General features: G+C 62.0%; 1 protein-coding gene across 1 annotated transcript in view; it reads right to left on the bottom strand.

Moving 5' to 3' along the window:
* G6PD (glucose-6-phosphate dehydrogenase) overlaps positions 1-18712 on the bottom strand; it is a 33583-nt gene extending 14871 nt beyond the window's left edge. The window contains 10 exon segments of the mRNA XM_063182369.1: positions 915-1040; positions 1043-1100; positions 2197-2290; positions 2382-2507; positions 4437-4592; positions 6266-6483; positions 7355-7463; positions 11429-11466; positions 15451-15599; positions 18662-18712. Coding sequence (XP_063038439.1) covers positions 915-1040; positions 1043-1100; positions 2197-2290; positions 2382-2507; positions 4437-4592; positions 6266-6483; positions 7355-7463; positions 11429-11466; positions 15451-15594 — 1069 coding nt within the window. The 5' untranslated portion in view covers positions 15595-15599; positions 18662-18712.
* Between the last annotated feature and the right edge of the window lie 275 nt (positions 18713-18987).

The raw sequence follows: 18987 nt of genomic DNA, 5'->3' as shown, positions 1-18987 counted from the left end.
CCATCTCCATGACCACCAGCATGAGCAGCAGCAGTATCTCCATGGCCACCATCATCAGCACCATCTTCATGACCACCACCATCATCATCATCACCATCTCCTGGCCATCATCATCATCATCACCACCGTCACTAGCACCATCTCTTGGCCATCACCATTAACAGCACCATCTCCTGGCAACCATCATCATCACCAGCACCATCATCAGCACCATCTACTAGCTACCACCAGGATCACCACCATCACCAGCACCATCTCCTGGCCACCATCATCATCATCACCATCATCAGCACCATCTTCACGACCACCACCATCATCATCATCACCAGCACCATCTCCTGGCCATCATCATCATCATCACCATCACTAGCACCATCTCTTGGCCATCACCATTAACAGCTCCATCATCATCACCATCATCAACACCATCTCCTGGCCATCATCATCATTGCCATCAACAGCACCATCTCCTGGCCACCAGCATGAGCAGCACCATCATCAGCACCATCTCCTGGCCACCATCATCATATCATCATCATCATCGCCATCAACAGCACCATCTCCTGGCCACCAGCATGAGCAGCACCATCATCAGCACCATCTCCTGGCCACCATCATCATATCATCATCATCATCGCCATCAACAGCACCACCTCCATGGCCACCACCATCAGCACCATCATCATCAGCACCATCTCCTGGCCATCATCATCATCACCAGCACCATCATCATCATCACCATCTGCACAACCACAATCATCAGCACCACCTCTTGCCCACCACCATCATCATCATCACCTCTCCTGGCCACCACCATCATCATCACCACCATCTCCTGGCCATCACCACCATCATCCCATCACACCACAGAAGTCACCACCATGGCACCCACCACCACCACCACGTCCTCTCACCGTCCCAGCGCTCGTTGGCCACGCGCAGCACGGCGGTGGCGAAGGTGGGCGTGGTGGAGCCGGCGGGCACCGTGGGGTCGTCCAGGTAGCCCTTCTGTGCCTCGGGGGGGCCCTCGGGGTTGCCACGTACTGGCCCAGCACCACGTCCTGCATCTCCACCGGGCTGATGCACTTGAGCACCTTCACCTGGGGGACACGTGGGGGACACGTGAGGGACACCCGGAGGTTCTGGTGATACCACGCGGTGGGGACGTGTTTATGGGGGACCACCAGTAAGAGCAGGCAATGGATGGGGGTGAGGGGATGTGGCCATGGGGAACGTGGTTTTGGGGGGCCACCATCAATGATGGGGTGATGGAACAAAGTTGGGATGTGGTTTGGGGGGCCACCATCAATGATGGGGTGATGGAACAAAGTTGGGGATGTGGCCATTGGGGGATGTGGCTCTGGGGGCCACCATCAATGATGGGAACATAGTGGGGGATGTGACCATTGGGGGACGTGGTTTTGGGGGTCATCAACAAGAAGGTGCTGATAGGATGTGGTCCAGGACATGGCATTGGGGTCCACCACTGATAACAGGATGACAGAACACGGCTGGGGACACGGTCAGTGAGAACATGGCCATGGGGGACGTGGTTTTGCGGGGCCACCATCAATGATGGGGTGATGGAACAAAGCTGGGGATGTGGCCACGGGGGATGTGGCTTTGGGGGCCACCATCAATAATGGGAACATAGTGGGGGATGTGGCCATTGGGGGATGTGGTTTTGGGGGCCACGATCAATGATGGGGTGATGGAACAAAGCTGGGGACATGGTTTTGGGGGGCCACCATCAATAATGGGGTGATGGAACAAACCTGGGGATGTGGCCATTGGGGGATGTGTCTTTGGGGGGCCACCATCAATGATGGGGTGATGGAACAAAGTTGAGGATGTGGCCATGGGGGATGTGGCTCTGGGGGCCACCATCAATGATGGGAACATAGTGGGGGATGTGACCCATGGGGGATGTGGCTTTAGAGGGCCACCATCAATAATGGGGTGATGGAACAAAGTTGGGGATGTGGCCATTGGGGGACGTGGCTTTGGGGGGCCACCATCAAGCACATGGTGGTGGGACACAACTGGGATGGGAGGGATGTGCCCTGGGGCCACCTGGGCATGGTCCCTGTGGCCGTGACCATGATATGACCATTGAGGACATAAAGCTCAGTGACTGGCGTGGTGTCAGGGGGCGATGACACTTTAGTGCCACCCCGGTGTCCCCGCTGTCCCCACCTTCTCGTCGCGGACATCGTCGGGGTTGGTGGACGCCGGCTTCTCCATGGCCACGAGGCAGAGCAGCTGCAGAAGGTGGTTCTGCATCACGTCCCTGCGGGGAGCCGGCGCTGCCACGGGGTCGGGGGACACGGGGGGGACGCGGAGGGGACGCGGAGGGGACGCCGGGGGACGCCCGTCCTCACCGGATGATGCCGAAGTCGTCGAAGTAGCCGCCGCGGCCCTCGGTGCCGAAGGGCTCCTTGAAGGTGAGCACCACGCAGGCGACGTTGTCGCGGTTCCAGATGGGCCCGAAGATGCGGTTACCGAACCTGGGGAGGGTCAGGGCTGGCTGAGGAGCGCTCTGCGTGTCCCCGTGTCCCTTTCCGTGTCCCCTCCCGTGTCCCCTCTCCCCTTCCATGTCCTGATGTCCCCTCCCATGTCCCCTGTCCCCTCCCAAGTCCCGATGTCCGCTCCCATGTCCCCTGTCCCCTCTGGTCTGCCTTCCCGTGTCCCCATCCCCTTCCATGTCCCCTGTCTCCTCCTCTGTCCCCATGTCCCCTCCCATGTCTCTCTGTCCCCTTCCGTGTGCTCCTTCTCCTCCTGTATCCCGTCTCCTCCCATATCCCCGTGTCCCCGTGTCCCCTACCATGTCCCTGTGTCCCGTCTCCTCCCATATCCCCGTGTCCTCTCCCATGTCCCCTCCCATGTCCCCGTGTCCTCTCCTGTGTCCCCATCCCCGCCCATGTCCCCTGTCCCCCGCTGTGTCCCCTGTCTCCCCTCCCTTGTCCCTGTGTCCCCTCCCATGTGCCATCCCCTGTCCCTGTCCCACCACAGCACCACGAGGCTGTCCCCTGTCCCCGTGTCCCCTGTCCCCATGTGTCCCCTGTCACCTGTCATGTCCCCGGCTCACCACAGCACCATCAGGCTCTCCCCTGTCCCCTCCCATGTCCCAGTGTCCCCATGTCCCCGTGTCCCCTGTCCCCGCTCACCGCAGCACCATCAGGCTCTGCACCATCTCCTTGCCCAGGTAGTGGTCCCAGTGTCCCCGTGTCCCCGTGTCCCCTGTCCCTGTCCCCCTGTCCTCTGTCCCCTGTCCCCGCTCACCGCAGCACCATCAGGCTCTGCACCATCTTCTTGTCCAGGTAGTGGTCCCCGTGTCCCCGTGTCCCCTGTCCCCATGTCCCCATGTCCCCGTGTCCCCATGTCCCCTGTCCCCGCTCACCGCAGCACCATCAGGCTCTGCACCATCTCCTTGCCCAGGTAGTGGTCCCAGTGTCCCCGTGTCCCCTGTCCCCCTGTCCCCATGTCCCCTGTCCCCGCTCACCGCAGCACCATCAGGCTCTGCACCATCTCCTTGCCCAGGTAGTGGTCCCTGTGTCCCCGTGTCCCCTGTCCCCATGTCCCCTGTCCCCCTGTCCCCATGTCCCCGTGTCCCCGCTCACCGCAGCACCATCAGGCTCTGCACCATCTCCTTGCCCAGGTAGTGGTCCCAGTGTCCCCATGTCCCCTGTCCCGTCCCTGTCCCCGCTCACCGCAGCACCATCAGGCTCTGCACCATCTCCTTGCCCAGGTAGTGGTCCCTGTGTCCCAGTGTCCCCGTGTCCTCATGTCCCCGTGTCCCCATGTCCCCTGTCCCCTGTCCCCTGTCCCCGCTCACCGCAGCACCATCAGGCTCTGCACCATCTCCTTGCCCAGGTAGTGGTCCCTGTGTCCCAGTGTCCCCATGTCCCCTGTCCCCTGTCCCCGTGTCCCCGCTCACCGCAGCACCATCAGGCTCTGCACCATCTCCTTGCCCAGGTAGTGGTCCCTGTGTCCCAGTGTCCCCATGTCCCCTGTCCCCTGTCCCCGTGTCCCCGCTCACCGCAGCACCATCAGGCTCTGCACCATCTCCTTGCCCAGGTAGTGGTCCCCGTGTCCCCATGTCCCCGTGTCCCCGTGTCCCCTGTCCCCATGTCCCCTGTCCCCACTCACCGCAGCACCATCAGGCTCTGCACCATCTCCTTGCCCAGGTAGTGGTCCCAGTGTCCCCGTGTCCCCTGTCCCCATGATGTCCCCGTCCCCGCTCACCGCAGCACCATCAGGCTCTGCACCATCTCCTTGCCCAGGTAGTGGTCCCAGTGTCCCCGTGTCCCCATGTCCCCTGTCCCCGCTCACCGCAGCACCATCAGGCTCTGCACCATCTCCTTGCCCAGGTAGTGGTCCCAGTGTCCCCATGTCCCCGTGTCCCCCTGTCCCAGTGTCCCCATGTCCCCGCTCACCGCAGCACCATCAGGCTCTGCACCATCTCCTTGCCCAGGTAGTGGTCCATCCTGTAGATCTGCTCCTCGCGGAACAGCGCGCTCAGGTGCGCCGACAGCTCCTCCGACGAGCCCAGGTCCCGCCCAAACGGCTTCTCCACGATGACGCGGTTCCACCTGGGGACGGGGACACGGGGACAGGGGTCACAGGACACGGGGGGACACGGGGGGACATGGGGATGTGAGGCCGGGGACCGCGGGGGGACATCCGGGAACATGGGGGGCACGGGGGACGTGGACACAGGGGGACACACAGAGACACGGGGGACAAGGGACACGTGGGGACACAAAGGACATGGAGGGACACGGGGATGTGTGGGGACACATAGGGACATGAGAGACATGGGACATGTGGGGACACAAAGGACATGGAGGGACACGGGGATGTGTGGGGACACACAGAGACACGGGGGACAAGGGACACGTGGGGACACAAAGGACATGGAGGGACACGGGGATGTGTGGGGACACATAGGGACATGAGAGACATGGGACATGTGGGGACACAAAGGACATGGAGGGACACAGGGATGTGTGGGGACACACAGAGACACGGGGGACACGGGACATGTGGGGACACAAGGAACACATGGAGGGACGTGGGGACACGTGGGGACATGGGGGAACACAAGGAAACACAGGGGACACGGGACATGTGGGGACACAAAGAACATGGAGGGACACGGGGATGTGTGGGGACACATAGGGACACGAGAGACGTGGGACATGTGGGGACACAAGGACATGGAGGGACACGGGGACACGTGGGGACATGTGGGGACACAGGGATGTGAAGGCAGGGACCGGAGGACACGGGGGGACACGCAGAGACACAGGGGACACGGGACGTGTGGGGACACAGGGAACACATGGAGGGACATGGGGACACAGGGGACACTTGGACACATGGGGGACATGGGGACAAAGAGCCCTCAGGTGCTGGGTCACAGGCGTGTCCCCATTCTGTGCTGTGTCACAGGTGTGTCACAGGTGTGTCCCCATGTCACAGGTGTGTTCCCATGTCACAGGTGTGTCCCCATGTCACAGATGTGTCACAGGTGTGTCACAGGTGTGTTCCCATGTCACAGGTGTGTCACAGGTGTGTCCCCATGTCACAGGTGTGTCGCAGGTGTGTCCCTGTGTCCCCACTCACCCCTGGCCCATGCAGAGCGCCCGCAGGTGCTGTGTCCCAGGTGTGTCCCCATGTCACAGGTGTGTCCCAGGTGTGTCCCCATGTCACAGGGGTGTCCCCATGTCACAGGTGTGTCCCAGGTGTGTCCCCACTCACCCCTGGCCCATGCAGAGCGCCCGCAGGTGCTGTGTCACAGGTGTGTCCCCATGTCACAGGTGTGTCACAGGTGTGTCCCAGGTGTGTCCCCATGTCCCAGGTGTGTCCCCACTCACCCCTGGCCCATGCAGAGCGCCCACAGGTGCTGTGTCACAGGTGTGTCCCAGGTGTGTCCCCATGTCCCAGGTGTGTCCCTGTGTCCCCACTCACCCCTGGCCCATGCAGAGCGCCCACAGGTGCTGTGTCACAGGTGTGTCCCCATGTCACAGGTGTGTCACAGGTGTGTCCCAGGTGTGTCCCCATGTCCCAGGTGTGTCCCCACTCACCCCTGGCCCATGCAGAGTGCCCGCAGGTGCTGTGTGACAGGTGTGTCCCCATGTCACACGTGTGTCCCAGGTGTGTCCCCGTGTCACAGGTGTGTCCCAGGTGTGTCCCCGTGTCACAGGTGTGTCCCAGGTGTGTCCCAGGTGTGTCCCCATGTCCCAGGTGTGTCCCCACTCACCCCTGGCCCATGCAGAGCGCCCGCAGGTGCTGTGTCACAGGTGTGTACACGCTGGGGGGCAGTGCCAGGTAGAAGAGGCGGTGGGCGCGGTCGCCGCCGGGCAGTGCCCGCAGGTGAGCGTCCAGCGCCCGGAACGAGGCCTCGTCCCCGTACTGACCCCGCACGAAGCTCTGCAGGGACAGGAACAGCTCCAGGCACGGACCGTCCTCGGGGGACACCTGGGGGACAGGGACAGGGACAGGTGAGACAGGGACAGTGAGACAGGGACAGGTGGGACAGGGACAGGGACAGTGAGACAGGGACAGTGAGACAGGAACAGGTGAGACAGGGACAGGGACAGTGAGACAGGGACAGTGAGACAGGGACAGGTGAGACAGGGACAGGGGACAGGTGAGACAGGTGAGACAGGGACAGGGACAGGGACAGGGGACAGGTGAGACAGGGACAGGAACAGCTCCAGGCACGGACCGTCCTCGGGGGACACCTGTGGGACAGGGACAAGTGAGACAGGGACAGGTGGGACAGGGACAAGTGAGACAGGGACAGGGGACAGACAGGGACAGTGAGACAGGGACAGTGAGACAGGGACAGAGGACAGACAGGGACAGTGAGACAGGGACAGGTGGGACAGGGACAGCTCCAGGCACGGACCGTCCTCGGGGGCCACCTGTGGGACAGGGACAGGGGACAGGTGGGACAGGGACAGGTGGGACAGGGACAGGGGACAGGGGACAGGTGAGACATGGACAGGACAGGGACAGGTGGCACAGGGACAGGTGGGACAGGGACAGGTGGGACAGGGGACAGGGACAGGGGACAGGGACAGGGGACAGGGACACAGGAAGTGCCCTCAGGGGTCACCTGTGACAGGCAGGGACAGGTGAGGGGACACAGGACACAAGGTCAGGCAAAGCCTGTCCTTGGGGTCACCTGGGGACAGGAGGGGACAGAAGGGGACAGAGGGGGACAGAGGAGACAAAGAGGGGACACAGAGGGGCCAGGAGGGGACACAGAGGAGACAGGAAGGGACACAGAGGGGCCAGGAGGGGCCAGAGGGGCCAGGAGGGCACAGAGTGTCCCCGGTGTCACCTTGAGGTAGGGCAGGGTCTGCTCCCGGATCAGCTCCACGGTGAGGGGCGAGCGGGCGAAGCCGACGACGCGCGTGTCATCGGGGAGGAGCCCGTCCCGGAACAGCCACCTGCGACAGGGACAGTGCCACCATCTGTGCCACCTGTGTCACCTGTGTCACTATCTGTGTCACCAACCCCCCCAGGGACACTGTCATCGGGGAGGAGCCCGTCCCGGAACAGCCACCTGCGACAGGGACAGTGCCACCATCTGTGCCACCTGTGTCACCTGTGTCACTATCTGTGTCACCAACCCCCCAGGGACACTGTCATCGGGGAGGAGCCCGTCCCGGAACAGCCACCTGCGACAGGGACAGTGCCACCATCTGTGCCACCTGTGTCACCTGTGCCACACCTGTGTCACTATCTGTGTCACCAAACCCCCCAGGGACACTGTCACCGGGGAGGAGCCCGTCCCGGAACAGCCACCTGGGAAAGGGACAGTGAGACAGTCACCTGTGTCACCTGTGTCACTATCTGTGTCACCACCTGTGTCACACCTGTGTCACCAACCCCCCCAGGGACACTGTCATCGGGGAGGAGCCCGTCCCGGAACAGCCACCTGCGACAGGGACAGCCACCTGTGCCACCACCTCTGTCACACCTGTGCCAACACCTGTGCCACCTGTGTCACCACCTGTGCCACCTGTGCCACCTGTGCCAACACCTGTGTCACACCTGTGCCACCTGTGTCACCACCTGTGTCACACCTGTGCCAACACCTGTGCCACCTGTGTCACTATCTGTGTCACCAACCCCACCAGGGACACCAGCATCAAGAGGGAACAGCCACCTGGGACAGGGACAGTCACCTGTGCCACCATCTGTGCCACCTGTGCCACCACCTGTGCCACCATCTGTGCCACCATCTGCGTCCCATGTGTCACCACCTGTATCCTCTGTGTCACCTGTGCCACCGTCTGTGCCATCTGTATCCTCTGTGCCACCATCTGTGTCCACGTGTCACCACCCGTATCCTCTCTGTCACCTGTGCCACCACCTGTGCCACCATCTGTGCCACCGTCTGTGTCCTCTGTGCCACCCCCTGTGTCCCCAGACTGTCCCCAGTGACACCAGCATGGGGGCTGCCTGTGCCAGCAGTGCCACCTGGGCACAGCACTGTCACCCGTGCCACCAACCCTTGGGGACAGGGCAGTGCCACCTGGGCACAGCACTGTCACCTGTGCCACCAACCCTTGGGGACAGGGCAGTGCCACCTGGGGCACAGCACTGTCACCTGTCACCTGTGCCACCAACCCTTGGGGACAGCACTGTCACCTGTGCCACCAACCCTTGGGGACAGGGGCTGCCTGTGCCAGCAGTGCCACCTGGGGACAGCGCTGTCACCCGTGTCACCAACCCTTGGGGACAGCGCTGTCACCTGTGCCACCAACCCTTGGGGACAGCACTGTCACCCGTGCCACCAACCCTTGGGGACACCCCCAACGCCGTCACCACCCCCCTCTGGAGATGCCAGGCCTGAGGTGACACCGGTGTCACCAACCCTCTCTCAGGGAGGTGGCACTGATAACGGGGGCTCCTGTCCCTGTGTCACCCTGGGGGAAGGGACACGGGGGGACAGGTGACACAGAGGGACAGGTGAACACAGGGACAGGTGACACAGGTGACACAGGTGACACGGGGCACAGAGGGACAGGTGATACAGAGGGACAGGTGACACAGGTGACACAGGTGACACAGGGGGACAGGTGACACAAAGGGACAGGTGACACAGGGACAGGTGACACAGGGGCACAGGTGACACAGGTGACACAAAGGCACAGGTGACACAGGTGACACAGAGGGACAAGTGACACAGGTGACACAGGTGACACAGAGGGCACAGGTGACATAGAGGGACAGGTGACACAGGGGCACAGGTGACACAGGTGACACAGGTGACACAGGGACACAGAGGGACAGGTGACACAGAGGGACAGGTGACACAGGTGACACAGGGGGCACAGGGGGACAGGGGGACAGGTGACACAGGTGACACAGGTGACACAAAGGCACAGGTGACACAGGGGCACAGGGGCACAGGTGACACAGGGGGCACAGGTGACACAGGTGACACAGGGACAGGTGACACAGGTGACACAGGGGCACAGGTGACACAGGTGACACAGGGGCACAGGTGACACAGGGGCACAGGGGGCACAGAGGGACAGGTGACACAGAGGGACAGGTGACACAGGTGACACAGGGGCACAGGTGACACAGGTGACACAGAGGGACAGGTGACACAGGTGACACAGGGGCACAGGTGACACAGGTGACACGGGCACAGGGGCACAGGTGACACAGGGGCACAGGTGACACAGGGGGCACAGAGGCACAGGTGACACAGGTGACACAGGTGACACAGGGACACAGAGGGACAGGTGACACAGGTGACACAGAGGGACAGGTGACACAGGGGCACAGGTGACACAGGTGACACAGGTGACACAGGGGCACAGGTGACACAGGGGGCACAGAGGCACAGGTGACACAGGTGACACAGGTGACACAGGGGCACAGGGGGACAGGTGACACAGAGGCACAGGTGACACAGGTGACACAGGGGGACAGGTGACACAGGTGACACAGGTGACACAGAGGGACAGGTGACACAGGGACAGGTGACACAGGTGACACAGGTGACACAGGTGACACGGGTGACACGGGGCACAGAGGGACAGGTGATACAGAGGAACAGGTGACACAGGTGACACAGGTGACACAGGGGGCACAGAGGGACAGGTGATACAGAGGGACAGGTGACACAGGTGACACAGGGGCACAGGTGACACAGGTGACACAGGGGGACAGACGCAGCACTCTGCGGCACTGGGGACATTGGCTCACCCTGGGGACACTGGTGCCAGCTGGTGACACGAGTGGCCCTGGGGACAGCAGGGACACGCAGCTGTGGTGACACCGGGGACAGAGCAGACAATGGCAGCCCTGAGTGACACTGGTGGCACTGGGGACAGCATTGAGTGACACTGGTGGCACTGGGGACAGCATTGAGTGACACCGGTGGCACTGGGGACAGCACCGAGGGACATTGGTGGCACTGAGGACAGCACCCAGTGACACTGGTGGCACTGGGGACAGCACTGAGTGACACTGGTGGCACTGGGGACAGCATTGAGTGACACTGGTGGCACTGGGGACAGCAGCCAGTGACACTGGTGGCACTGGGGACAGCAGCCAGTGACACTGGTGGCCCCGGGTGGCGACAGCACCCAGTGATGTTGGTGGCCCCGGATGGGGACAGCACCCAGTGACACTGGTGGCCCCGGGTGGGGACAGCAGCAGCCCCGGGTGGCCCTGGTGGTATCAGTGACCCTGGTGGCCCTGGGGACGGGTGGGGACAGCAGGGACTTCAATGGCTCTGACAGCCCCAGTGACCCTGGGGACGGGTGGGGACATTGGTGGCCCTGGGGACACTGGTGACCCTGGTGACAGGTGGAACACAGGTGGCCTTGATGACATCATTGTTCCTTTTGTCCCCTCAGTGTCCCCAGGTACCCTCATTGTCCCCAGGTGTCCCCAGGTGCCCCCCACTGTCCCCATTGTCCCCTTGGTGTCCTCAGGTGTCCCCACAGTTCCCATTGTCCCCTCAGTGTCCCCTCATTGTCCCCATTGTCCCTGCTGTCCCCACTGTCCCCTCAGTGTCCCCTCAGTGTCCTCTCACTGTCCCTCAGTGTCCCCCCATTGTCCCCTCAGTGTCCCCTCAGTGTCCCCTCAGTGTCCCCTCAGTGTCCCCTCGCTGTCCCCCCGCTGTCCCCGCTGTCCCCTCAGTGTCCCCCCATTGTCCCCTCAGTGTCCCCATTGTCCCCCCGCTGTCCCCTCACTGTCCCCTCACTGTCCCCTCGCTGTCCCCTCAGTGTCCCCACTGTCCCCTCACTGTCCCCTCGCTGTCCCCTCACTGTCCCCACTGTCCCCTCAGTGTCCCCTCAGTGTCCCCTCAGTGTCCCCCCGCTGTCCCCCCGCTGTCCCCTCATTGTCGCCCGCTGTCCCCTCGCTGTCCCCATTGTCCCCTCACCATATCGTTGGGTAAATCTTCTTCCTGGCCAGGTCTCCCTGTGGGGGGAGGGGCGCTCAGGGCTGGGGGAGGGGCGGGGCCCGCGCTGGGCGTGGCTCTGACCCCGCCCCTCCCCCACCCACCCCGGAATGTGCTGAGTCAGCGCCGCCCCTCCCCCACCCCCACCCCCACCCCCCCCCCGGGGCCGCTCAATGGGCGGGGCCGGGCACGGGGGGGGGAGGGGCAGAGGAGGAAGTTGGGGTGCGGGTGGGGGAGGGGCGGGGCGTGGCACCCCAACCTCCTCCCCTCCCCCACCCCACCTTCCTCCCCTCCCCTCCCCCACCCCACCTTCCTCCCCTCCCCCACCCCATCCCAACTTCCGCCCCTCCCCCACCCCACCCCAACCCCTCCCCCACCCCAACCTCCTCCCCTCCCCCACCCCCCGGTGACCCCGAATGACCCCCCCAAACCCGGCCCCGATTCCTGCCCATCCCCCAAATTCCTCCTCGCCCCCTTCAAGTTTGTCCCAAATCCCCCCGAAATTCCCTCCAACTCCCCCAAAATCCCCCCAAAAATCCCCCTCAATTCTCCCCTAAAATCTCCTCTCAAAACTCCCCCAAAAATCTCCCCAAAATTCCGTCAATTCTCCCCCAAAATATCTCCCAAAAATCTCCCCCAAATCCCAATAATCTCCCAAAAATTCTGCCCAAAATCGCCCAGAAATCTCCCCAAAAATCTCCCCAAAATCCCCTCAATTCTCCCCAAAATCCCCTCAATAATCTCCCAAAAAAACCTCCCCAAAAATCTCCCCAAAATCCCCCCAATAATCTCCCAAAAAATCTCCCCAATATCTCCCCAAAAATCCCCTCAATTCTCCCCAAAAATCTCCCCAAAATCCTCCCCAAAATTTCCCCCAAAATCTCCCCCAAATTCCCTCAATTCTCCCCAAAATCCCCTCAATAATCTCCCCAAAAAACCTCCCCAAAATCCCCCCAAAATTTCCTCTCCTTCCCTCAACCCCAAATTCCCTTCATTTCCCACAAATTTTCTTTCCAGATTTCAACATCCCCCCACTGCCCCCCAAGATTTCCTTCCCCTTTTTCTGCTCCTTCATCCCCCAAACCCCAAATTTCCCCCAAACCCCAAATTTCCCCCAAACCCCAAATTCCCCCTTCCAGCCCCCCAATTTCACCCCAAACCCCAAATTCCACCCAAACCTCAAATTTCTACCCCCAAACCCCTTTATTCCCCCCCAAACCCCAAATTTCTGCCCTAAACCCTCCCTAAACCCCTTTATGCCCCCCAAACCCCAAATTTATTTCCCCCCAACCCCCAAATTTCTGCCCCAAACCTCCCCACAGACCCCAAATTTCTGCCCACAATCCCCCCAAACCCCTTTATTCCTCCTATACTCCTTTATTCCCCCGAAATCCCCAATTTCTGCCCCCAAAACCCCTTTATCCCCTCACAAACCCCAAATTTCTGCTCCCAACCCCCCCAAAACCCCTTTATTCCCCCCACAAACCCCAAATTTCTGCCCCAAACCCCCTCACAAACCCCAATTTTCTGCCCCAAACCCCCCCACAACCCCCAAATTTCCGTCTCCAAACCCCCCCAAACCCCTTTATCCCCCCCAAACCAATTTACTTCCCCCAAACTCCTTCATTCCCCTCCAACTCCCCCCAAACCCCAAATTTCCGCCCCCAATCCCCAAATTTCTGCCCCCAAACCCCAAATTTCTGCCCCCAAACTCCTTCATTCCCCCCCAACTCCCCCACAAACCCCTTTATTCCCCCACAAACCCCAAATTTCCGTCCCCAAACCCCCTTTATTTCTCCCCAACCCCCAAATTTCTGCCCCCAACCCCCTCACAAACCCCAAATGTTGCCCCCACAACCCCCAAACCCTCACATTTCTGCCCCTGAACTCCTCTATCCCCCCACAAACTCCAAATTTCCGTCCCCAAACCCCTGTATCCCCCCCAAACCCCTTTATTTCCCCCAAACCCCAAATTCCTGCCCCAAACCCCTTTATTCGGCCCCCAAACCCCAAACTCCCGCCCCCAACCCCCTTTATTCCCCCCCAACCCCCAAATTTCTTCCCCCAACCCCCTTTATTTCCCCCAAATCCCTTTACTTCCCCCCAAACCCCTTTATTTGCCCCCAACCTTCTTTATTCCCCCCCAAACCCCTTTTATTTCCCCCTCAACCCCCAATTTCCCCCCAAACCCCAAATTTCTGCCCCAAAACCCCCAAATTCCTGCCCCAACCCCCAAATTTCTGCCCCCCAAACCCCTTTATTTGCCCCCCAACCCTCTTTATTCCCCCCCAAACCCCTTTTATTTCCCCCTCAACCCCCAAATTCCTGCCCCAACCCCCAAATTTCTGCCCCCCAAACCCCTTTATTTGCCCCCCAAACCCCAAATTTCTGCCCCCAAACCTCCAAATTCCTGCCCCCAAACCCCAAATTTCTGTCCCCCAAACCCCAAATTTCTGCCCCCAAACCCCAAATTTCTGCCCCCAACCCCCTTTATTCCCCCCCAAACCCCAAACTCCCGTCCCCAACCCCCTTTTTTCCCCCCAAACCCCTTTTATTCCCTCCCCCAAACCCCAAATTCCTGCCCCCAACCCCCCTTTATTCCCCAAAAACCCCAAATTCCTGCCCCCAACCCCCTTTATTCGCCCCCCAAACCCCAAATTTCTGCCCCCAAACCCCTTTATTTACCCCCCCATACCCCTTTTATTTCCCCCTCAACCCCCAATTTCCCCCCTAAACCCCCGCCCCCAACCCCCTTTATTTGCCCCCCAAACCCCAAATTCCCGCCCCCAACCCCCAAATTCCTGCCCCCAACCCCCAAACTGCCCCCCAACCGCTTTATTTCCCCCCCAACTCCCTTTATTCCCCTCCAAACCCCAAATTCCTGCCCCCAACCCACTTTATTCGCCCCAACCCCAAACTCCCGTCCCCAAACCCCTTTATTTCCCCCAACCCTCTTTATTCCCCCCCTTTATGCCCCCCCAAACCCCTTTTACTTCCCCCTCAACCCCCAATTTCTCCCCCAAACCCCAAACTCCCGCCCCCCACCCCCTTTATCCCCCCCCAACCCCAAATTCCTGCCCCCCACCCCCTTTATCCCCCCCAACCCCAAACTCCCGCCCCCAAACCCCTTTATTTCCCCCAACCCCCTTTATTTCCCCCCCTTTATCCCCCCCAACCCCCTTTATCCCCCCCAAACCCCAAACTCCCCCCGCAAACCCCAAACTCCCGCACCCCACCCACTTTATTTCCCCCCCTTTATCCCCCCCAAACCCCAAACTCCCGCCCCCAAACCCCTTTTATTCCCCCCCAACCCCCTTTATCCTCCCCCAAACCCCAAACTCCTGCCCCCAACCCCCTTTATCCCCCCCCAAACCCCAAACTCCCGCCCCCAACCCCCTTTATTTCCCCCCCTTTATCCCCCCCAACCCCAAACTCCCGCCCCCCACCCCCTTTATCCCCCCCCAAACCCCAAACTCCCGCCCCCCAACCCCTTTATTCCCCCCCAAACCCCAAACTCCCGCCCCCCAACCCCTTTATTCCCCCCCAAACCCAAACTCCCGCCCCCACCCCCTTTATCCCCCCCCCAAACCCCAAACTCCCGCCCCCACCCCCTTTATCCCCCCCCAACCCCAAACTCCCGCCCCCACCCCCTTTATCCCCCCCCAAACCCCAAACTCCCGCCCCCCACCCCCTTTATCCCCCCCAACCCCAAACTCCCGCCCCCCACCCCCTTTATTTCCCCCCCTTTTATTCCCCCCCAACCCCCTTTATCTCCCCCCAAACCCCAAACTCCCGCCCCCAACCCCCTTTATTTCCCCCCCTTTATGCCCCCCAGCCCCCTTTATCCCCCCCCAAACCCCAAACTCCCGCCCCCCACCCCCTTTATCCCCCCCAAACCCCAAACTCCCGCCCCCACCCCCTTTATCTCCCCCCAAACCCCAAACTCCCGCCCCCACCCCCTTTATTTCCCCCCCTTTTTCCCCCCCGGCCCCGTCGGCACTCACGGAGGCGCCGAGGATGACGAGCACGTGCGGGTGGCCCTGCAGGAAGGCCCCGTCCCGGCTCAGCTCCTGCCGGAGCATCCCGCACACCTGCGAGCGGCTCAGCTGCGCCCCGGCGCCCGCCGCCTCCTCCCCGGGGCCCGGCATCGCTCCTGGGGGCGGAACGGCAATCGGGACCTCGGGGGGCCGGTCCGGGCACTTGGGGGGCCGGTCCGGGCACTTGGGGGGCAGGGCGGGCACTTGGGGGGCAGGGCGGGCACTTGGGGGGCCGGTCCGGGCACTTGGGGGGCAGGGCGGGCACTTGGGGGCCGGTCCGGGCACTTGGGGGGCCGGTCCGGGCACTTGTGGGGCCGGTCCGGGCACTCCGGGCAGGATTCGGGGAGCAGAGCAACAGGTTTGGGCACCCCAGGGCAGGATTGGAGGGGTTGTGGGGCAGGGCTGGCACTCGGGGGGCAGGATCGGATACTCGGGGGGCAGGGCTGGGCACCCCAGGGCAGGACTGGAGGGGTCGTGGGGCAGGGCTGGCACTTGTGGGGCGGGATTGGGCATTTGGGGGGCAGGGCTGGCACTTGGGGGGCAGGATTGGAGCGGTTGTGGGGCAGGGCTGGCACTTGGGGGGCAGGATTGGGCACTCGGGGGGCAGGGCTGGGCACCCCAGGGCAGGATTGGAGGGGTTGTGGGGCAGGGCTGGCACTCGGGGGGTGGGATTGGGCACTTGGGGGGCAGGGCTGGCACTTGTGGGGCAGGATTGGAGCGGTTGTGGGGGCAGGTCTGGCACTTGTGGGGCAGGATTGGGCACTTGGGGGGCAGGGCTGGGCACCTCAGGGCAGGATTGGAGGGGTTGTGGGGCAGGGCTGGCACTCGGGGGGTGGGATTGGGCACTTGGGGGGCAGGGCTGGGCACCTCAGGGCAGGATTGGAGGGGTTGTGGGGCAGGGCTGGCACTCGGGGGGCAGGGCTGGGCACCCCAGGGCAGGAGTGGAGGGGTTGTGGGGCAGGAACCGGCACCTGGAGGGAGGCGTGGGCATTTGGGGGGCAGGGCTGGCACTTGTGGGGCGGGATTGGGCATTTGGGGGGCAGGGCTGGGCACCCCAGGGCAGGAGTGGAGGGGTTGTGGGGCAGGGCTGGCACTCGGGGGGCGGGTTTGGGCACTCGGGGGGCAGGGCTGGGCACCCCAGGGCAGGATTGGAGGGGTTGTGGGGCAGGGCTGGCACTTGTGGGGCGGGATTGGGCATTTGGGGGGCAGGGCTGGCACTTGTGGGGCGGGATTGGAAAGGTTGTGGGGCAGGGCTGGCACTTGTGGGGCGGGATTGGGCATTAGGGGGGCAGGGCTGGCACTTGTGGGGCGGGATTGGGCACTTGGGGGGCAGGGCTGGCACTTGTGGGGCGGGATTGGGCACTTGGGGGGCAGGGCTGGCACTTGTGGGGCGGGATTGGAGCGGTTGTGGGGCAGGGCTGGCACTTGTGGGGCAGGATTGGGCATTAGGGGGGGCAGGGCTGGCACTTGTGGGGCGGGGTTGGCACTCGGGGTGCGGTTGGGTGGGGCAGGATCCGGGATTAGGGGGCAGAATCGGGGATTTGGGGGCGGGATTTGAGATTTGGGGTCCGGATCGGGCATTTGGGGGGCGGGATGGGGCACATGGGGGGCAGGGTTGGGCACCGGGGGGGGGTGGGGTAAAATCGGGGATTTGGGGCCGGGATTTGGGATTTTAGGGGGTGGGATGGGAGATTTGGGGCCGGGATTTGGGATTTTGGGGGGTGGGATGGGAGATTTGGGGCCGGGATTTGGGATTTTGGGGGGGGGGGGATTTGGGATCTGGGGGGGATTTGGGATTTTGGGGGTGGGATTTGGGGGCAGGATTTGGGATTGGGTATTTGGGGGTGACATTTGAGATTTCAGGGTAGGATTTGGGATCTGGGGGGGATTTGGGTTTTGGGGTTGGGATTTGGGGGCAGGATTTGGGATTTTGGGGTTGGGATTTGGGATTTTGGGGTTGGGATTTGGGGGCAGGATCAGGGATTTGGGGGCAGGATTTGGGATCTGGAGGGGATTTGGGTTTTGGGGTTGGGATTTGGGGCAGGATCAGGGATTTGGGGAGCAGGATTTGGGATTTTGGGGTTGGGATTTGGGATTTTGGGGTTGGGATTTGGGGGCAGGATTTGGGATTGGGGATTTGGGGGTGACATTTGAGATTTCAGGGTAGGATTTGGGATTTTGGGGCTGGGATTTGGGGGCAGGATTTGGGATTTTGGGGTTGGGATTTGGGATTTTGGGGGTTGGGGGCGGGATCAGGGATTTGGGGGGGAGGATTTGGGATTAGGAGGAGGGGAATTTGCGATTTGGGGTTCGGATCGGGGATTTTGGGGTGCGATTTGAGACCTGGGGGAGGGATTTGGGATTTGGGGCCGGGATCGGGGATTCGGGGTTGGGATTTGGGGGTAGAATCGGGGATTTTGGGGTGGGATTTGGGATTCGGGGATTTTGGGGCGGAATTTTGGGGTGGGATTTGAGATTTGGGGGCGGGATTTGGGGGACGTTGGGGCGTGGCCGGGGTGGGGCCGGACACGCCCTCCCCCCATTGTCCCCCCAAATCCGCCCCAATTTCCCCACCAGCCCCCCAAAAACCCCTCAGAGCCCCCTCCCCATTCCCCACAACCCCCCGGGACCTCACGGAGCCCCCAATTCCCCTCAAATCTCCCCAAATTTCCCCAATTTCCGCCTTCACCCCCCATCAATTGACCCTCAACCTCGCCCGGAGCCCTGGACACTCCCAGACTCTCAATTTCCGCCCTCACTGACCCCAAATCCCCCAAATCTCCCCCTAAATCCCCAAATTCCCTTCAAATCCCCCTCAAATTTCCCCCAAATCCCCTCAAATCTCCCAGATTCCCCCCCAATCTTCCCTCAAATTCCCCTCAAATCCTTAAATTCCCCCCAAATTCCGAAATTCCCCCCAAATCCCCCCCTAAATTTCCCAAATCTCCCAGATTCCCCGCAATTTTCCCCCAAATTCCCCTCAAACCCCCCCCATTTCCGCCCCAAACCCCCCACATTCCCCCTCAGCTCCCTCCTGACGCTGCTCCCCAGGCCCTCATGGACCCCCCGGGCCATTTTAGAGCCCAGATCCCCTCACGTCCTCCGGAATTTCCCCGAATTTGCCCGAATTTCTTTAAATTTCCCCAAATTTCCTCATCACTTCCCGGTCCGCCCGCACCTTCCCGCTCCGGCCGCTCTCGCGCCGCCTCCCCCACGCTCGCGCGGCTCCCCATCCCCTCACAGAGGCCACGCCCACCGCCGCTCCCTCACCCTTTATCCACCAATCATCGCCGAGCCTCTTATCTCACCAACCAATCACCGCCAATCCTCTTCCCCTACCAACCAGTCACCGCCGAGCGCGGGAGGAGCTACACAAGGAGGCGTAACCAATCAGCGCTCTCCGCCTCTCGGCGTTGCTATGGCGCCGCCATGACATTTACCGAGGCGGAAGTGGCGGCGGGGCGCGGTGACGTCACGCGTTTCCGGCGGAAGCAGGAAGCGGCG

Source organism: Melospiza melodia, unplaced genomic scaffold, assembly GCF_035770615.1.
Source record: "Melospiza melodia melodia isolate bMelMel2 unplaced genomic scaffold, bMelMel2.pri scaffold_202, whole genome shotgun sequence".
Classification (NCBI taxonomy): domain Eukaryota; kingdom Metazoa; phylum Chordata; class Aves; order Passeriformes; family Passerellidae; genus Melospiza; species Melospiza melodia.
This window is presented reverse-complemented; position numbering and strand designations above follow the sequence as displayed.